The 22,102-nt window shown below is 42.7% G+C and overlaps 1 protein-coding gene across 2 annotated transcripts in view; it reads right to left on the reverse strand.

The window, feature by feature from the left end:
- galnt16 (UDP-N-acetyl-alpha-D-galactosamine:polypeptide N-acetylgalactosaminyltransferase 16) overlaps window positions 1-22,102 on the reverse strand; it is a 95,413-nt gene that overhangs the window by 54,280 nt on the left and 19,031 nt on the right. For both annotated transcript variants that reach the window (XM_069917307.1, XM_069917306.1), the window contains exon 2: window positions 13,171-13,346. In XM_069917307.1, coding sequence (XP_069773408.1) covers window positions 13,171-13,346 — 176 coding nt within the window. The remainder of the gene's footprint in view (window positions 1-13,170; window positions 13,347-22,102) is intronic.

The following is a 22,102-nucleotide window of genomic DNA, read 5'->3' on the forward strand; positions in this document are numbered from 1 at the left end:
GGCAGCAAAGAAATGGTCTTTGAACCCGGTGGTGCATGAGCCCACACTCATGAATCTTCCCAATGGGTGGGTGGGTAGACCAAGATGGGACGTGTCTGTTAATGCTGCTTTTCTGGGGTAGCAGTAAGTGTAGATGGAGTCGATGGAGGGGAAGGGGGTTGGTGTTACGGTCACAACTCTCTGCAGTTTCTTGTGGTCTTAGGCAGAGCACTTCCCCCATCAGGCTGTGATGCATTCACACAGGGTACATTCAATGGTGCATCGATACAAGTTATACATTAACAATTTGGATATAAACATTGGAAGTCTGATGAGTAAGTTTGCATATGAAATCTCTGTTCTCTCCAAGCTGTGTGCGCACACGTTTTGCAACCAGCGCACAAAGGAAGTTAATGTGCACAGAAAAGGCTAGTTCCCTAAACTAATGTAGTAATTAATAATTAAACTTATTGAAAATAATCTCTTAGGTTTGTCGAATGCAATCATAGTTGTATTATATGAAAACATGCCTATACGGTTTTACTAGCTGTGCCAAAGTGATCTTGAAACAATGTCAAGTTTACATTTGCTTAAGCATTTACACACATACTTTTGTCACAGGAAAAACAATTTGCACAACGTAAGATTTTTGCGCACCCTGAGGACTAAAAATTAGAGGGAACAGTGGATGAAATGTAAATTGGTGGTGTTGTTGACAGTGAGGGGGTAATCAGGCTGCAGATTGGCTGACCAGATGAGGTGAGCAATGGCAGATGGAATTTCATCCTGATAAGCAGAAGGGGAATATAGTTTGGAAGGACTAATGGTGGTAGGGCATGCACAATGGAGCCCTGGGAGAGCAGGGGAAAAAAAAAAGATCTTGGCATTCAAGCCCAATGATCTCCGCGTACAGCAGCACGGGTGGATAAGATAGTGAAGAAGGCCTTGGAGCAATTGGAGCAGGAGTTGGCCACCTGGTCATAGAGCCTGCTCCACCATTCAATAAGATCATGGCTGATCTGGCCATGGATTCAGCTCAATCTACCTGCCTTTTCCTCATAATTCCCCTACTATGAAAAATATCTATCCAACTCTGTCTTACATATATTGAATGGGGCAGCCTCGACTGCTTCTTTGGGCAAGGGTTCCACAGATTCAGCAATCTGAGAAAAGCAGTTCCTTCTTATTCACTCTCTTGAATCTGGAGGCAATGTCCCCAAGTTCTGGTCTCACCTACCAGTGGAAACAACTTTCCCGCCTCCATCTTATCTATCCCTTTCATAATTTCATATGTTCCTATAAGATCCCCTCTTGTTCTTCTTTTTCTGAATTACAGCCAGTATAGTCCTAGGCAACTCAATCTCTCCTCGCAGAGCCCTTCATTTCCGGAATCAATCTGGGGAACCTCCTCTTCACCATCTCCAAAGCCAATACATCCTTCCTCAGGTAAAGAGACCAGAACTGCATCCAGTACTCCAGGTGTGGCCTCACCAGTACCCTGTACAGTTGCAGCATTACCTCCCTGCTCTTAAATTTGATCCCTCTTGTGATGAAGGCCAGCATTCCATTTGCTTTTTTTGATAGACTGCTGCATTTGCAAAACAACCTTTTGTGATTCATGCGCAAGTACTCCCATGTCCCTCTGCACAATAGCATGCTGCAACTTTTCACCATTTAAATAATAATTTTAATCTATTAATTTTCCTTTCAAACAGGATGACCTCGCCTTTACCAACACTGTATTTCATCTGTCAGGCACACCGATTTAATCTATCTATATCTCTCTGTAGACTCCACACATCCTGTACAATTTGCTTTTCCACTCAATTTAGTGTCATCAGCAAACATGGTCCCCTCTTCCAGATCATCAATGTATATTGTGAATAGTTGTGGGCCCAGCACTGACCCCAGTGGCATCCTGTTCACCAGTGATGCTAGCAGAGAAACACCCATTTATCAGATAACCATGCTATACATTCTCTATCTATACATACCTATCTATCTATACATTCTTATATACATAACCATGCTATACCTACATTACATATCCTCTATCCATGCTAATACATCACTCCCGACCTCTGTAAACTCAAGCAGACAACATACACTCCTTACGTCTTCAGGAACTCCAGAAAATTTGTCAAAATTTACCTACCCTTCCCGAATCTATGCTGAATCTGCCTGAAGGAACAAATTCTATCCAAATGTCTCATTATTACTTTCTTAATTCTTCAAGCATTTGCTCCAATTACAGATATAGTCTGGCCCAGCGTGTCCCACCTTTTGCCTACATCCTTTTCTTTAAGAAAAAGGTCAGGGACAAGAAGTTTAGAGGAGATCTGATTTCACCTAAAGAGTGGTTGAAATCTGGAATGCACTTCCTGAGGGGATGGTAGAGGCGTCTCGATGAGCATTTGAATTGTCAATGCACAGTAGGCTATGGATTAAGTGCTGGTAAATGGGATTAGTGTGGATGGGTGCTGGATGGTCAACATGGACATGGTGATTTAAAGGGCATCATTCTGCACTGATAGGTCCCTCTCAGGCTGCCAATCACAAAATCAATCCCATGCCATCATCCTCTGCCTCCGATTACCAAGCTAATTTCTGAGCAAATTTTCCAACTTGACCTGGGTCCTATAACTGTCCCAAGAAGCACTGCTGTGATGGCCAAGTGGTTAAGGCGTTGGACTCAAAATCCACTGGGGTATCCCCACGCAAGGTTCAAATCCTCCTCGTAGTGACTCCACTCTATTGGAGCGGCACGGTTAGTGCAACGCTGTTACAGCGCCAGCAATTGAGACCAGGGTTCAAATCACATGCTGTCTGTAAGGAATTTGTACGTTCTCCCCGTGTCTGCGTGGGTTTTCCCTGGGGGCTCCAGTTTCCTCCCACTGCTCAAAACGTACCGGGAATGTAGGTCAATCAGGTGTAATTGGGCAGGATGGGATCATGGGTCAAAATGGCCAGTTACCATGCTATACGTCAAAATTTAAAATATTTTAATTTAAAAATATAAACTTCCCTGCAATTCCCAATCATGTTGGACTCGCTGGACTAAAATGGCTTATTCCTGCTGCCTCACTACCCCTTGAATAATAGGATCAAATTTGCTGTCTTCCATTTATCTGGTGCAGTGAAGTTCTGGTCATTGGTGCCCAAGCACAGATGATATTAATTGTGGGCACTCGGCAAGGGAGTAGAAAGTTATTGGGAGAAGGCAAGAGAATGGCATTGAAAGGAAAAATACAGTAGCCATTTGAATGGCAGAGCAGACTCAATGGGGAAAATGGTCTAATTCTGCTCCTACATCTTACGATCTGAATACATTAAATATCCAGAGTAGGTGTGTGGGCTTTCTTTTATTGGAGATGGTCATTCCTTGGCATTTCTGTGGCTCAGTGCCATCATCAGTCCAAGTCTGAATGGTGTCCAGTTCTTGTTGCCTGCTTCAGGTGCCGAGAGTTTGTAAATGGAATTGAACTTTGTGTAATCATCAGTGAACATCCACACTTCTGACCTTTTAACAGAATTGATGAAGCAGCTGAGGTTGGCTGGGTCTAGGTTCTGCAGTGATGTCCTGGGACTGAAATAGTAGACCTCCGACAATCACCGTCATTTCTGTGTGGTAAGCTCCAACCAGTGCAATATCTTCCTCTTGCTTCCCATTGACCAGTGGACCTTGATGCCATGCTCGGTCAAGTGCCACCTTGATGTTGAGGGCACTCACTCCAAACACATCAAGAATCCACCTCTTTGGTGCACCTTTGGACCAGGGTTCTTGAGCCAAGTGTCCTAAGAAAGCCCAAGTGGGGGATTGGTGAGCTGCCAGTTGCCTGGGAATGTTCAAAGCATTCTGCAACTAAAACCACCAAGCAAGAAAGAAATGCTACTCTTTTACAGCATCCCAATAGTTGAGTTAATTCAGAATCAAAACTGATTTGATGGCACTAATAACTGTGGAGAAAAGCCTCTCCGCTGTCTACACAGGTTGGCAAAATCCCACAAATATCAAGAAGTAGATGGATGGTAGAGGCAGGTGTAATTGTGACACCTGAAAATGGTGTCACAGGTGGATAGGGCCATAAAAAGAGCTTTTGACACACTGGCCTCCATAAATCAAAGTACTTTTGAGGAATTGTGAAGTTATACAAGACATTGTTGAGGCCAAATTTGGAGTGTTATTTGCAGTGCCGGTCACTGAACTACAGGAAGGACATTAATAAGAAAGAGGAGATTTACATGGATGTTGCCAGAACTTGAACAACTAAATGACAGGGAAAGGTTAAACTTTATTCCCTGGAGCGTAGAAGACCGAGTGGAGATTTGATAGAGGATTACAAAATTATGAGGGGTATGGATATAGAGTAAATGCAAGGAGACTTTGTCCACTGAGGTTAGGTGAGATTAAAACTAGAGGACATAGGTTAAGGGTGAAAGGGGAAAAATTTAAAGGGAAAATTAAGGGGAACTTCACACAGAGAGAATGGTAGGAGCGTGGAACGAGCTGCTAGCTGAAGTGGGGAATGCAGGCTCAATTTTAACGTTTAAGAAAAATTTGGACAGATACATGGATGGGAGGGCTATGGAGGGAAATGGTCCAGGTGCAGATGTGGGACATGGCAGCATAATAGTTCAACATAGACTAGAAAGGCCGAAGAGCTTGTTTCTGTGTTGTGGTCTTCTATGGTTCTATTTAAAAGACAATTAGAAAGGTATATGGATAGGAAGGGCTTAGAGGGATCTGGGCCAAATGGAGGCAAATTAGATTAACTTGGATAGACAATTTGGCTGGCAGGGGCCAAGGAGCCTATTTTCTCACTGTAAAACTATGACTCTACCACCCTGTAAACTTGTGTCTTCTGTTTCCGATCTTTCTGTCAACGGATACTACCCATATTCACCTCAGCTAAAATCCTCAGAATTCAAGCTGCTCTGTCAAACCTCCTCTTAACCTTCTGAAGCCCCCCCCCCCCCCCCCACCCAAGACAAATGGCCTCAGCTGCTCCCTCTCTGCACACTGATTGTAAAATCTCCATCCCCATTTCCTCCCTACGGTGACCTTACCCATCCCAAAACCTGGGGATCTTGGAATCACAATTCAAACTTTGTTTTGACACCTTTTAATTTTTAAAAAAAATATAGAACTCTCCTCTCCACTCCGAGATGCCCCAACTCCACAGCCAAACTTCCAAACAAAATATCTCCAAGAAAGAAAGTTGGAAACCCCAAATAATAGAAAAGAGAAAAAAAACCAAAAGTGCCGATTAGGTTCGCGCTAACTCCCTTAATAATGCGAAGTGGCCCTCGCCACTGGTAGCACAAAGCCTCGGAAGAGGAAAGCAGAGAAAAACAAAGAATCCAGCCCCCCCCCGACAGAATATCATAAATAAATCAATCAAGTATGGTAAGCTTCTTCAAGGTCTCTGTTGGCTTGATCTTCATCAGCTTCAACTTGAACTTCAATCAATGGCCCCCCAGATGAATCCTCTCCTCTCAATTTTTCTTGAACCACCCCCCCTCTAGTTGAGTTACAGATGTAGAATCTTAGCAAATTCCAAAGCTTCAAATTCATTAGCAAAAAATTGAGACTGATATTATCCATAAAAAACTTTAAGAACTGCTGGATAACGAAATGTAAATTTATAACCCTTGTTCCACAGAATAGACTTGACTGGATTAAATTCTTTTCTTCTCTTAACAATTTAATTACTCAAATCAGCATTAAAAAAATATTCTGTTATTTTGAATTACCAAAGGGTCTCATTGTTCTCTTGCTCTTTGAACTGCCATTCTTAAAATCATTTCCCTGTCTTGATAACGTAAACATTTAATCAAGACGGAACGTGGCAGTTATCCTCAATACGACTTTTTTCCTTAGGGTCCTATGTGCTCTATCACACTCCAAACCATTTGGAAAGTTATCTGGTCCCAATATTTCAGGCAAGCATTTTTTGAAACAATTTCACTAATTGTTGTCTTCAAGATCTTCAGACAGACCAACTATTTTTACATGATCTCTTCTGCTCTGGCTCTCCAACATATCAAATTTTTGTAATAATCCTTTCTTCTCAACTTCCCATGCAGTAAAGGAGTCTTCAATCTTGTTAACTGTATCTTTACATTGTTTCACTTCCATATGGCAGTCATAAAAATCTTCTTCTGAACTTTAATTTTATCCACAGATTTATTACTTTTTGTCACATCTGTTTTCATTATAGTTATTTCCTCTTTAATCACTCGCAATTGGTTTGTAAATTCTGTTTTAACCTCAGCAAATTTAGCATCCATTTTTTGACCAATTAAGTCCATTTTTTCAAACCTTTTTTCAAAAACCTGTGGGTCAAGAGGAATTGGGGTAACATAGTTTTCCCCAATTTTACCTTGAGCATCCTGACCTCCCACCTCTTCTTCTGTTTCTTCTTTTTTTTTTTAAATTGTATTTTTTTATTTTTCACCCTTTGAACCTTATCAACCAAAATATGTACAAATGTATCTCATTAAATTTACACAGTGGTTTTTCTCCCCTTTTTTCCTCCCCTTTCCCTCCCTCCCCTCTACCCACTTTTCTCCAATACCCATAAATATTCAACATATACAATAAAACCATAAAACAATATTTTCACACAAAGGAAAACAAACAAGAAAAATGCGTCATCTATTCATTACACACTGAATCCAGTCGTTTTGTCTTCTTATCATTTTCATTCTCATTTTAGGGGTTGGAGGTTGTAGGCAAGCTCTCTCTGATATGTTCCATGTATGGTTCCTAAATTTGTTCAAATATTGTGACTTTATTTTTTTAATTTATGTTATTTTTTTTCCAATGGAATACATTTATTCATTTTCATGTACCATTACTGTATACTCATACTCTCTTCCATTTTCCAAGTTGACATTATACCTTTTTTTGCTATCGCTAAGGCTATCATAATGATTTTTTTTTTGCTCTTTATCCAATTTGAGGCCTAATTCTCTACTTCTTATGTTACTTAAAAGAAATATCTCTGGTTTTTTGGTATGTTATTTTCTGTAATTTTATTTAGTATATGATTTAATTTTTCCCAAAACGTTCTTGCATGTATCTCTTTTCCACTTCTTTGCCACCTCCATCACCCTTTTCCCTATTTTCATCTCTTAGTTTTCTCTTATTACTTAATATACGACAACACATTTCAGACATAAAGTACCCCCGCAGTTCCCACATCCACTAATACCTTAACCCCAAAGTTCCTCCCGTCTCTGAGTTGCCCCATACCCATTGCCGGGCAACCACAACTCCCCTTCTCATTTGGGTTGCGATCTTGTTCGCAACATCAATTGATTTTGCAGTGACTGTTATTCCCCCTCCACCTAGCCCTCCCCAGAAAACACTTTTTTTTTTTAAAAACACATATAACAAAGCTCTCTCTCTTCTTTTTTTCCCCCTTACTCCCTTCCTTCCCTTCTCTTTTCTCTCTTTAACTCTTTACATATACATTGTTTTTACATCTTTATATATACTTTATTGCCATTCTTCATTCTTGTTACATCTCTTCATCTCCTCCTGTCCTGCAAACGTTCTGCGAATTCTTGCGCTTTCTCTGGATTCAAGAACAATCTGTTTTGCTCCTGGGTATAAATATTTTAAGCACAGCTGGATGTCTTAATATGAATTTGTAACCTTTTTTCCATAAAGTTGATTTCACTGTATTAAATTCCTTCCTCCTCTTTAAGAGTTCAAAACTTATGTCTGGGTAAAAAAATATTTTTTGACCCTTGTATTCCAATGGTTTATTATCTTCTCTAATTTTATTCCTTGCCCGTTCCAGTATATTTTCTCTTGTCGTGTATCTCAAAAATTTTACTAAGATGGATCTTGGTTTTTGATGTGCCTGTGGTTTGGAGCTAATGCTCTGTGTGCCCTTTCTATTTCCATTTCTTCCTGCAATTCTGTCATTCCCAGGACCTTTGGGATCCATCCTTTTATAAATTCCTTCATGTCTGTGCCTTCTTCATCCTCCTTCAGGCCCACTATTTTTATGTTGTTTCACCTACTATAATTTTCCAACATATCAATTTTCTGAGATAACAACTCTTGTGTCTCTTTAATTTTTTTTGTCACTTTCTTCCAATTTTTCTCTTAAGTCATTTACTTCCATTTCTATAGCCGTTTCCCGCTCTTCCACATTCTCTACTCTTTTCCCTATTTCTGTCATTACCAGTTCTAACCTTTGCATTTTATCTTCTGTTCTTTTCATTTTCCTTTTAATTACATTAAACTCTCATGATAACCATTCTTTTAGTGATCTCACTTGTTCTTCAAAAAAGACTATCTATATTCTGTCCATCAGTTTTACCTTTTATTTCTCTTTGTCCATCAGTTTTACCTTCTATTTCTCTGTGAAGATTTTGGTCTTCTTCTTCTGTGTCTGTATCTGTGTTTGTGTCTTCTTCTCTTCTTTGTGTCTGTGTCTCTTCTGTTTTTCCTGATGAGCTGCTTGTATCTCTGTTGGGCCTCTTGTTGCTGTTCCTCCCCTCTTGGGCTGCTCGTCTGTTGTGCTTCTTGACGTTGGTCTCATTGTTGATCTTTCCTCCGTCTGTCTTTCACGTCTGTTTCGTCGCTCCATCTTCTGCTGTCTTCCTTATCCTCCAGCTGAGAGCCCTGGTGTCGGGCATCTCTCAGCTGCTCGGTCTGTGACAGCCCGCTCCTCTGCTGAGCCCCCTTCCCACCTGTGTCTTCTTTCTCCTCTGATTGTGCACTTTTGTTTGACTCCGAGAGCCATCTTTGTAGTATACCAGCTGGTGGGTCTCGACTCTGCAGGGCAGGTACTGACCTCGTGAGTCATGCACTCCTCATCACCACAGCGTTCTGTTCCTTCCTGCAGTTAAGGCCTTCTTCCTTCTTCTCCGGCGACTTTTTAACTTCTTTTTTTTCCAGCTGTTCTTACTCTCTCCTTCTTGGAAGTCATCTTCTTTCTCTTCTCTGTATCTTTATCTTCTATTTTTTTGTACTTTATTTCTGTTATGCTTTGCTTTTTCCTGACTTTTTTTTCTATTTTCCTGGAGAGGGCTGGTTTTCCCGACCAGCCACTATTCCATCACGTGACTCCCCCCCGTTTCTTCTCCTTGAGATTGTGGTATGGAGCTTCCTTCTTCTCCTTCAAGTTCCTCTTCTTCCTCTTCTGTTGACGTGGTCAGAGGTTGAAATTCTGAACGGGCTTTTTGTTTGGCCCGTGTATGTCCTGCCAGCGCTGCTGAAGTCAGATCTTCAGACTCCGTTCTGGTCGCTTCGACAGCACGCATGCTCGAAGTCCCGTGAGTGCGCACTGGATCTGTAGTCGTTTCGACAGTCTTCCTTCGTGCTCCAGCACCACTTTCCCCAGTTCCCCGAGAGGGCAGCACAGGAGCCTAGATTCTTACCCGGGAAATCTTCCTCGATTGTGGCTGGAGAGGAACTAAGATCGGAGGTTGGATCTTCAAGGTAGGCCCCGATTCTTCCATCAGTGTTACTTCGGTTGTAGTCGATTTTTTTTAAGTTTGAGGTTTAGGTTTTTTTGCAGCCATTTTCTAGGACCCCTAAGAAGTTTATTTAACAACAATTAAATTTTAAAGAATTTTTTAAAAATCGGGCATTAATTAATTCTGCCAGGAGAGGCGTTTTCCACATCTTCCTCCTATGGCATCACGCTACGCATCCCCCCCCCTCCAAATTTCCTTCCTGAGCTAGTCCCATTTGCCAACATTCAGCCCATCTTTCCTCTCCAAGTACTTTCAAAGCAAAAGTTGGCAAATTTTGTGCATATTGCATGGCAATAAAGAAATTTCAAATCTTGACCAAAAGTTGTAATTGTACCTGCCTCTATCATTTGTGGCAGCTCATTCAATTCACACATCATCCTCTGTGTGAAAATTGGCTCACTTCTGGGAGCCTTTTTAAATTTTTCCTCTTTCACCTTGAACCCAGAGTCCTCTCATTTTAGACTTCCCTTCCCTGAGGAAAAGACCATGACTATTCAGCTTCTCTGCACCCTTGATATTTTATACATCTCTGCAAGATTAACCTTTAACCTCCTACACTCCACTGAGAAAGGTCCAATCCTATCCTTTATACTGTACATAGAACATTACAGCATAGTACAGGCCTTTCAGCCCATGATGTTGTGCCAACCCGCATGCAGGTATATCTAAAAATAAACTCTCCCTACCTCAATAACCCTCTATATTCTTTCATCCATGTGCCTGTGTTAAATGCCCCTATTGTTCCACCCTTCACTACCACTCCTGGAAATGCATTCCAGGCACCCAAACTCTCTGGGTAAAAAAACTTAACCCTGATGTCTCCGCTACACTTTCCTCCCTTCACTTGGTTCAGATGTTTGCTACTCCCGTCCTGGTAAAAAGGTGCTGGCTGTTGACCTTATCTATGCCTCTCTTAATCTTGTAGATCTCTATTAAGTCATCTCTTGTCCTTTGCTCTAAAGCAAAAAGCCCTCACTCTGCTAACCTTGCCCCATAAAACATATTTACAATCCAGGCAGCTTTCTGGTAAATCTCGTCTGCACCCTCTCCATAGCTTCTATATCCTTCCTATAATGAGGTGACCAGAACCAAACACAATATTCTAAGTGTGGTCTCACCAGAGATTTATAGAGCTGCAACATTACCTCATGACTCCTGAACTCAATCCCCTGATTAATGAAGCCCAGCATACCACAGACCTTCTTAACTGTCCAATCAACCTGTGTGGAGATTTTGAGAGATGCATGTATTTGGACCTCAAGGGCCCTCTGTTCTTCCCCACTGTTAAATATCCTACCATTAACCATGTACACTCTGCCAATAAGTTTGAACTTCCAAAATGCTTCAGCTAACACTTATCCGGATTGAACTTCATCTGCCATTTTTCTGCCCATCTCTTCACCCTGTCTATTCCTGATGTCACCTACGATAACAACCTTCAAGACTCTCCACATCTCCTCCATCCTTCATATCATCTGCAAACTTATTGACCTCATGCAACCCAGTTTTGGCAATGGCTTACTGAATTTTTCTGCTTATGACATCCTTCCTGCAGCTGGTTGACCAGAACTGTACACAATTCTCCCTAATGTGGCCTCGCTAACATCTTGTTCAGCTGTAACATGATTTCCCAATTCATGTACTCAGTGCTCTGCTTGATGATAGATCAGTTGTGATAAATTTTAGAGATACAGCACAGAAACAGGCTGTGGTGATACAACCACCAGCCTACTGCAGGGGGCGATCTCTGTACCTGGAGGAAGACCGCCTAAGGGCTGACTCAACCTGGCCAGCTGTCAATCAGTTGACCCGAATATAGACCTGAGCCGACCCCTCCTGAGCCAGTCACATGGGAGCCACCGAAGCATGAACTGGTGTTCAGACTTTTATCTGAATAAAGCCTGTTGTACAGTCTTTAGAGTTTTGTGCTTGCTTGCTGCTACCTCAGTGGATCACACAAGCCCTTTTAGCCCATGAGCCTGTGCCACCCAAATGCATCCATGTGATGAATGGCCTATTAACCCAGTAGGACTTTGGAACATGGGAGGAAACTGGAGCACCCAGAAAAAAATCCCACATGTTCATGGGGAAAATCTATAAACTTCTTATAGCCGCGGTGGATTCAAACCGGGCTACCTGGTGCTGTTATTGTATTGGGCTAATCGCAATGCCAACTATGCCACCCCATTAGATTGCAAAAACTGCACTTGCTGCCTCAACAGTTCGTAATCCTTCTGCCTAAAATGAATTGAGAAGCAAGGCTATGAGCTTAGGCGGAAAGTAGATCTAAGAACAGAGGTCCTACATACTGTACCTAAATAACAGAACAGGCTTCAGGAACAGAGTGCTCTCCAGCACCTCTGAAAGTCAGTGCTTTCATATGCAGGAAATCATTTTGAGGGATGGTGGGGGCATTTATTCTGTAGCCTTTGGATGGTTGAGGGAGCACAATTCTAAGTAGGTTCCAGTATTCTGAGCAATCAAGAATCTCACCAAGGAGGGGAGTGCTGGCTCTCACTCCCAGGAGCCAACGTTCAGCAGAGGGTGCGAAGAAACTGCTCTTGAGCCCAGAGGTGCTGGTTTTCAGATTTCTGTACCTTCCTGCCCGAAGGCAGCAGGGTAAAGAGGTGTCACTAGAGTGATGGAGGTCCTTAATGGTGTTGGCTATCTTTATAGATGCCTGCAATGGATGGGAGGTTAGAGTTTTGGATGGGCCCGGTTATGTCTCCTGTAACCAGTCAGTATATTGTATCTTCACAGTGCAATAGCCCTTAGCGTTCCTGATCGTCTTCTCCAATCAACAATCTCCTCACACCTGGGGTGTAAAGTGTTGTTCCGAGCTGTACCGTGTAATAGATTTTTAAGTCAGTTTACAGACTCCCCAACTGCTTGTTTATTTCTGCAGCCAAGAGGAGATGGTGTACTAAATATATATACATATTATAATTTGAACGTATAAATAGCATGTTACTGAAATTCTGTGAATTTAATGTGATTTCTTGAAATCACTGAAAAAGTGCCTCGCTCCAGCAGCTCGTCCAGGTTTAATAAATCCTAAGGAGTCTAGATAAGGTAGACGGCAGGAAACTTTTCCTCCAGAGGCAGATACAACTGGAGAATGTAGAATCAGGGGAAGGGAGAAGAGATTTAGATGGGATATGGAGAGGACCGTTGCCATCCAGAGAGAGGTGAACACCCGGAATGCACTGGTGTTCTATTTCGATGAACACAGAAATCATCCAGCCATAGAAGGTTATGGGTTAGCATCTAGATCCTAAATATCCTGGGAGGCAGGATTCACACAGGGTGCTCACTTGTTGGCATGAGTGAGATGGGCTGAATGTCCTCCTCCTCTCTGCTGAGTTTCTTTGACAGCATCTGTGACTTCCTCCACCTAGGAGGGAAGCCAGAGACATGAAGGGATATCACCATCTGCAGAGTTCCCTCCAAGTCTTACACTCCATCATCAGTCCTTCCTCATTACTAGCTGTACATCCTGGAACACCCTCTCCAACAGCACCGTGAGAGAACCTCCTGCAGAAGGACTGAGGCCATTCAGGAAGGTGGCTCACTACTGCCTTCTTGGGGTGGCCAACATCCTGAGAATAAAATGACCAGGTGCTGCCAGAGCAAGGGAAGACCCTGAGGAGAGGAAGGAGTGAGTGGGAAACCCGCTGCAGCTGCCAGTACCTGTAATGCCTGGTGTCGCGGATCACCCTGTCACTGGTGAGCTTGTCGCTTTCCTGCTGGTTGAACGCGTGGTGCCCATAGGGATCCTCTCCAAGTCTCAGGAGCTTGCTGGAAAGGTAGGCCCTCTCATCGAAGGCCTGGATTTTATTCTTATCCAAAGGCGGTGTTCTAGTTACCTGGTAAAGAAGCGAAAAGATTTCACATCTCTCACATGAAGTCTCATGAATCAAATCTGGTAAATATTTAGCTAATCTATTAGCCAGAACCTTGGCAACAATTTTTTAATCTACATTTAATAAAGAAATAGGTCTTTGAGATCCTGCCTTTAGTGGGTCTCTATCCTCCTCAAGAATAACTGTAATAATAGCTTTAGAAAAAGAATCTGGAAAAGAACCAGTCTCCATCGCCTGCCCCAATACATCCATCAATAAAGGAATTAATAAATCCTGAAATTCTTTATAAAATTCAGAAGTAAAACCATCATCCCCTGGAGAATTCCCACCAGGCACAGATCAAAGTGCTTCCATCACTTCTTTAACAATAAAAGAAGCATCTAGATCCTAAATATTCGTATCCTTCAAAGAAGGTTAAACTAAAATCACAAAAAATTATCAATTTTAGTTTCATCTTCCATTTTCATAAAATGTACGAAACATCATTAATTTCCTGAGGTTTATATGTAATCATTAAATCATGTCTAATAGCATTTATTGTTCTAGAAGCTTGCTCCATTTTTAACTGCAAAGCTAAAACTTTATGAGCTCTCTTACCCAACTCATAATATCGCCATTTAGTTCTCTGTAGTAATTTCTCAAACTTATAAGGTTGTAGCACCTTTTGGATTCTCGATGCTCTGGCCTCACTTCAACCAAAAAGGTGGTGTTTGAAGGGCATCAACAACTTTCAATCTTCCAGCGTTTAACTCCTCCTTTCTGCCAGAGCGAGTGACCTGTTTGTTCCCTACATTCTCTCTGTATTCCACCCAGACACTTTCTGAAGCCCTTCCTCATCTTCCTCACAGCCAGTTTTTTACATTTGAATACAATGTACATACCTGCTGGCTTCATCCAAATCTTGGTATTGATTATGAGCAGCAGGAGCCGCCACCTGTGGGAGGCACCTCCTCAGTGTTATTAATACTCTGTTTTCTCTCCTTTAACCAATCTCCAATCTATCCCAGCAGATTACTCATCATCCTGATGCTAACTTTATTCAATAGTGCCACGTGGTCAATGGTCTTTTGAGAATCCACAAACACTGCTTCCCCAGTCTGCTCATTACAAACATGAGAAAATCAGCAGATTTATCAAACATAATTTCCCTTTTGTAATTGCAGGCTAACTCAACCTAATTCTATTGGGAATCAGCATTGCCATCTGCCAATGGACGGCAATGCTGATGAGTTTACAGTTGTACACATTGTACAATGTACATACACACAAAATTCTTCCTTGCTGCAGCAGAACGGGCAATTTGTAAAGATAATCTATAATAAACTAATTGAATTAAATTAAGAGACTACAAATATTCAGGAAGTGGCTTGCAAGTGTACTGAAATCAAAGTTTCTGTACTAAAGAGAGGTTCAAGAGTCTGATAACTCTTGTAAATAAACTGTTCTTGAACCTAGAGGGATTTGTTTCAGACTTAATTTTTTTTAATTTATACATACCACACTGTAACAGGCCATTTCAGCCCACAAGCACATGCCACCCAATAACCTTGTTACATTTCGAACAGTGGGAGGAAACTGAAGCCCCCACCACCCCCCCAGGGGAAAACCCACGCAGACACAAGGAGACCATACAAACTCCTTACAGACAGCATGGAATATGAACCCTGGTCCCGACCATTGGTGCTGTAACAGCGTCGTGCTAACCACTACATTAACCGTGCTGCCCATCTGCATCTTCTGCTCAAAGGCTGCTGTGAAAAGAGGTGGGAGTAAATATTTCCAATGACGTGACCTGGGCCAACCACATTAATGTGATCAAGATAGCACACCAATGCCTCTTATTTTCTTAGAAGACAAAGGAGGTTCAGCATGTCCCCCAGTCCTCAACAATTTCTACAGGAGCACCATTAACTATTGAAAGCATAGTTGCAAGATGCATCACAGTGAGGTACGGGAGTTGTTCGGCACAAACGTAAGAACATAAGAAATAGGAGCAGGAGTTGGCCATCTGGCCCATCAAGCCTGTTCTGCCATTCAGTAAGACCATGGCTGATCTGATCATTAACTCAACTCCACCTACCTGCCCTTCCCCCATAACCCTAATTCCTTTTTATGTAAAAATCTAATTAACTGATCCCTAAATAAGTTTAATGAAGTTGCCTCAACTGCACCCCTGGGCAGAGAATTCCACAGATTCACTACTCTCTGGGAAAAACAGCTTTTCCTCATCTTCGTCTTAAATCTACTTCCTTGAATCTTGAGGCTGTGTCCCCTAGTTCTGGTTTCACATACCAATGAGAACAATTTTCCTGCCTCAACTTTATCTACCCCTTTCATAATTTTATATGTTTCTATAAGATCTCCTCTCATTCTTCTGAATTCGAGTGAGTATAATCCCAGATCATTTAGTCTCTCCTCGTAGGTCAACCCCCTCATCTCTGAGATCAACCTGGCCAGTATATCCTTCCTCAAGTATGGAGACCAGAACTGTACACAGTACTCCAAGTGCAGCCTCACCAGTACCTTGTACAGTTGCAGCATGACCTCCCTGCTGTTGAATTCAATTCCTCTAGCGATGAAGGCCATCATTCCATTTGCCTTCTGAACAACCTGTTGTACCTGCAACTTAGCTTTTTGTGATTCATGCACAAGCCCTCCCTTCTGCAGTTTTTCACCCTTTTAAATAATAATCTGCTTTTCTATTTTTTCTACCAAAGCGGATGACCTCGCATTTACCAACATTATACTCCATCTGCCAGACATTTGCCCACTCATCTAACTTAACTATATCCTTCTGCAGCCTCTCCACATCCTCTGTACAATTTGCTTTTCCACTCAATTTAGTATCATCCGCAAACTTGGCTACACTACACTCTGTTCCCTCTTCAGTGTAAACAGTGAACAGCTGCGGGGCCCAGCACTAACCCCTGCGGCACCCCACTTACCACTGTTCACCAATCGAAAAACCACTCATTTATCCCGTCTCTCTGCCTTTCATTAGTTAACCAATCCTCAATCCACACCAATATACCTCCCCCAACTACATTCATCTGCGGGGCCTTATCAACTGCCTTCTGCAAATCCAAATATACATCAACCTGTTCCCCTCTATCTATCACACCCATTATATCCCCAAAGAACTCCAGCAGGTTTGTCAAATAAGAGCTACCTTTCTAAACCTATGCAGCATCTATCTGATGGAACCCCTGCATTCTAAATGTCTCGCTATTTCATCCTTAATGACGGCTTCAAACATTTTCCTGACTACAGACGTTAAGCTAACATGCCGATAGTTAACCAAATTCTGCCTACATCCCTTGTTAACAAGTGGCATAACATTTGCTGTCTTCCAATCTGCCGGGACCTGCCCAGAATCCAGAGAATTTTGGTAAATGACTATCAACCCATCGAATGAAACTCCCGCCATTTCCTTCATTTCCATCCCATCAGGACCAGGGAATTTGTCTGCTTTCAGTCCCATTAGTTTGCTCATCACTATCTCTTTTGCAACATTTTATCGAGGCCCTCACCTCCCTTCGCATCCCTATCGCACTGAAGGACCCATCACTTCCCAGACACATCTCTTCTCCCTCCTCCCATCGGGTAAAAGGCCTAAGAGTGTGAAATCATCCAGATTTAAAGACATCCTTACGATGAGCCACAGCAACCAGGCTCTTGAATGAACCCCACTTTGCCCTTGCTAAGTACTAATTCTAACTCTACACTTTGTAACTGCACTTTGTCTTCCTTCTTTGTACAGCTGCTAGAGATGACTTGATAGGCTGCTCACTGGTTCCAGGTACAATGTGAAAAGAATTTTGTGTTTCTAAACAGTGCTATCAATTCCTCAATAGGATATCCTGGCATTTTTCATTTGTTGATGTCAGGTTGAACTCTGCATCTAAATTTAAGTTTAGACATACAGTGCAGTAACAGGCCATTTCAGCCCGTGTCACCCAATTTACACCTAATTAACCTACACTCTTGGTACGTTTCAAACAGTGGGAGGAAACCAAAGCACAAGGGGGAAACCCATGCAGACACGGGGAGAACATACAATCTCCTTACAGACAGCATGGGATTCAAACCTCGGACCCAATTGCTGGTGTGGTAAAGGCGTTGCACTAACCGCTACGCCAACCATGTGCCCAAACTACTGTCGACCTGTAGTCTTCCACTGCTTTCTTCCATGTCTTCTCAAGACAGGATCTATTGTCATTGAGTGGAGAAAATTAGGAGAAACCTGTCTCCCGCCACAAGGATTGAATGTGTGAGTGAGGGCACTGTTCACTGGCTGTAATCCCACTCGTGGAGGTATGGAGGGTGGGTACCCAGCCCTGGACAAACTAACTAACCCCTCCCACCCCCAACCCAGGTTTAAATGACTTAACTGGAAATAACTAAAGGATGGTTCATAGCTCAGAAATGTCATCCAGTTAATTGTTTTTAGCAAAATCTAAAGTAGGAAAAACCAAGTTAATTCCTCTTATTCAGAGCTAGATAGAAACAGACAGAATCAACTGAATTAAGCAATTGTCGCAATAACTTGTTTCCATGGTCTCAATTAGAATCCTAATAGGTCATAACAAAGCATACGTAGAAAATGTCTGAAATTGTGTCAGCATTAAACATGAATTTGAGAAAGAGTCAAAATCACGCGACAAGGTGTGAATCAACAGCTCACAAGATAACACAACATAGCTTCAGAAGAGCAGCTTGCTTGTCACATTGTAGGAAGGACCTGTCAGCAATAGGGGAAGAGCAGAAGAGATACACCGAGATGTAGCTGTTGTTATAAGCAGACATCCAGGTTTATTCTCATTGCAACATAGGAGGCTGAGGGTGACCTGGTAGAGGTTTGCAAAATTATGAGGAGCAGGGAAGGATAGATGTTCAGAACCTTTATCCAAGGCAGGAATTCTTGAACTAGGAAGCAGAGATTTAAAGTTTCTGTAAGTATAACTTTTATAATTTCAATAATCAGTTTTTCCTGTTTATTTCAGAAATGACCAGTTCTGATAGATAATTGTAGACATGCAATATTAATCTCTATTGCATTGCTCTCACACCAGGGATGCTGCCTGAGGGTCTACCCTTTGCATTCATGACAGGTTTCCAGGATGATGATACATGGTATATGGTGGATATGTATATGAAATGCTTGCCTTCAACAGCCAGGAGTTGGGGCGCCATGTTACAGATGAGCCAGAATGCACTTGGAATATTATGTGCAGTTTTGGTTGCCTTTCATAGGAAGGTGTGATTAAGCTAGTGAGGTCGTTGCTGGGACTGGTGGGCTGGGGGGGGTGGTTAGAGGAATCGTTGAGAGGGGTGGAGGGTAGTGACGGCACTGCTTTTGAGAAATTAAACCAGAGTAGAGTCATAGAATCATAGATCACAGAACAGGTGCATTGGCCCAACTCCTCCATGCAAACTGAGTTGGCATTCTGGGCAAGTGCCATTTATCCATACCCTTCTGAACCCTTCCTTTTCATTTATTAGTCAAAATTTGTTTTGAATGTCAAAATTGTAAGAGGATCTATATTTTTCCCAAGCAGCTTGCTCCAGAAACGGAACCCCCTCTGCATTCATTTTATTCATGCCCCATGTGATGTTCAAAAACAAGTTCACCCCTCAGCCTCCCACGCTCCAGGGAAGTGTAGGAGGCTGAGGTGTAACTTTATAATAGGAAGGCCCAGCCTCTCCCTATACTGGACAACAAAGATTTTGCTTCCTGAATACCTTTGGATGTATTTTATGGATTTTGGGTTGCTAATCATGAAAATTGCCTTAAAGCTTTCCTATCGCGTTCCATTCTTTAGATATAACCTATTTGGTAATTTCCTGTCATATTTTAGTCTACTGGCATATATTTCCCACAAAGCAAGCTGTTTTGGTCAGTCCAAGCAGGCCTGGGAATGCACTCAGTGCAGGTGTTATGCAAGTATTGTCTTAGGCCTGGGGATGCTTCATCAGGACAGATGCAGTCAGGCTATAAAAGCAGCTCACATATACAGATGCTGTACATTACAATGATATAGACTGAATGCATTTTGATGAAAATGTTCTTCAGACAACAGCATAGTGAGTGTACTTAACAAAAGCATTCATTGTCTTCAGGAAGATTTAAATAAAGCAGAAATGTCTCATCAATTTTGAAACAGCTGCAATATATTCTCATTTTAATTTAGGCACAGAGCACGGTAACAGGCCATTTCGGCCCATGAGTCCATGCCACCCAATTATACTCAATTGACCTACAACCCCCAGTATCTTTTGAATGATGGGTGGAAGCCTGAGCCCATGTGGAAAACCCACGTAGACACAGGGAGAACATACAAACTCCTTTCAGACAGCGAGGGATTCAAACCGCGGGTTCAAATTTGGCACTGCCTGCAAGGAGCTTTGTATGTTCTCTTCATGTCTGTGTGGGTTTCCTCCAGGCATTCTGGTTTCTTCCCACCCTTCAAAACATTCAAGAATTGTATGTTAATTGGGAAATTTGGGTGGTACGGGCTCATGGGCCAGAAGAGCCTGTTATAGTACTGTGTGCCATTTTTTTTTAATTATTCGTTTTAAAAACCCAGACACAGGAAGAACATACAAACTCCTTACAGACAGCAGCTGATTCGAACCTGGACTGCCAGCGCTGTAAAAGTGTTGTGCTAACTGCTATATTACCTTGAGGTGCCTGCTGTCCAGGTTTCAAAAGCCTCTCCCTCCGCTCTCGGTGAACAATTACACAATGGAAGGTGAATTTTCACCTTCCAGGTAGACGTTGAGTTTCCTGTTGGGTCTTAGGATTGATCTTCAAACACTCAGTTCCTCACTTGTATATATTGTTATTGATATGGTTCACGGTGCAGTAATAAACAAAACATTATTTAAAAAAACACTCAGTTCCTCAGTCAACTAAAGGCTTTGTTGAGTTTCGTCATTGATATCTGCCTTTGCTGAGAATGAATGAGAAATGAACCATCTTTTGAAAAAGACTGATTGACTACCCTTCGCATGATTTTATATACTTGTATAACCCTCAGCCTCTGACATTCCAGGGAAAACAGTCCCACCCTATCCAATCCCTCCATATAATGTAGTGATTCCCAAAGTGGGCGCTGCTGCCCCCCCCCCACCCCCTCCCCCCCAACCCCGTGGGCAGTGGAAAGATCCAAGGGGGCAGTGAGGGAAAAGGGGGCAGTTATAGGGCGGTGAGGGAAAAGGGCGCAGTCAGGGAGCAGTGAGGGAAAAGGAGTCAGGAGGCAGTGAGGGAAAAGGGGGTAGTCAGGGGGCGATGAGGGAAAAGGGGGTAGTCAGGGGGCGATGAGGGAAAAAGGGGGAGTCTGGGGAAGTGAGAGAAAAGGGGGGAGTCAGGGGGAAGTGAGAGAAAAGGGGGGGAAGTCAGAGGGTGGTGAGGAAAAAGGGAGTGTTCCAAACCTTCAGTCTTGTTATTATTCAGATTGCTGCAAAGTTTAATGAAGAAGCCAGTGCAGTAATTTTCTGGCCAGATTCAGGGTAGCAGTAGTGACCAAAATAAATTGCGAGAGCTGGTCTTTGTGGCTGCCATGTTGTACTGGCGTCACTAACCACCCCTCAGCACTGCTGCTAATGCCCCCCCCCCTCAGCACCGCCGCTACCCCCACCCCTCTCAGAGACACCTCAAACCCCCCCACAGCCTGCCAGTCCCAGCAACGTCCTCTCTAGCTTAATCACACTTTCCTATTGCAGGGCTACCAAAACTGCACATAATATTCCAAGTGCATTCTGGCTTATCTGTAACATGGCGCCCCAACTCCTGGCTGTTGAAGGTAAGCATTTCATATACATATCCACCATATACCACGTATCATCATCCTGTATACTTGAGTTGTCAATTTTAGGGAACTTTGTACTTTTATCCAAAGATCTCTCTGTTCCACAACATTCCCCAAGGCCCTGTCATTCATTGTGTAGGCTCTGCTGTGGTTTAACCAGCCAGAATCATTCACATGTAAAACATAAAAGTCTCCTGATGCTGTGATTGTAGCAAAAATCCAAAGATGTTGGAGGAACTCAGCAACATCCATAGGAGGAAAAAATATAGAACCAACGTTTCAGGCCTGAGTCCTTCTTCAAGGAGTTAAAAAAAACAATCAGGCAAGAGCTTGAATTAAAAGGCTGGCTATCCCAGTGGCCACCCATTTCAATTCCTCACCCATTCCCTTGCTGACATGTCTGTCCATGGTCTCATGCACTGCCAGACTGAGACCACCCCCAAATTGGAGGGACAACACCTCATCTTCCAACTGGGCACCCTCCAACCAGATGGCATTACCATCGACTTCTTCCGTTTCTGTTAGCCCTGCACCATTTCTATCCTTTTTTCCTCCTTTCCTCTCACTCTATCTCTCTTTCCCTCTGTCTCCTCTCTCCCCAGTTCTGCATCCATAGAGCCACCCCCTCTCCCCAATCAATTCTCACCTTTCCTCTCCTGTCCTCCCATCTTTGTCCAATTACCACCTTTTGTCTGTTGGTCTCTTCCTCGCCCTCTCTTCCCTTCCCACCAACCTTTTAATTCTGACGCCTGCCTGCTTTTTGTTCATTTCTTGAAGAAGGGCTCAGGCCCAAAACATTAGTTATATATTTTCTTTAGCTCCTAAGGACAGTGCCAAGTCCAAAATCAATCACTTCATACTGAGTTAAATACCATTGCCTTTTGAATTAAGTTCCTTTCCCGAGTTTTCCAGGTGATATGAACCCCGTTGTAACCTTAGACAACCTTC

The sequence above is a fragment of the Narcine bancroftii genome, chromosome 2 (genome assembly GCF_036971445.1).
Source record: "Narcine bancroftii isolate sNarBan1 chromosome 2, sNarBan1.hap1, whole genome shotgun sequence".
Taxonomy (NCBI): Eukaryota; Metazoa; Chordata; class Chondrichthyes; order Torpediniformes; family Narcinidae; genus Narcine; species Narcine bancroftii.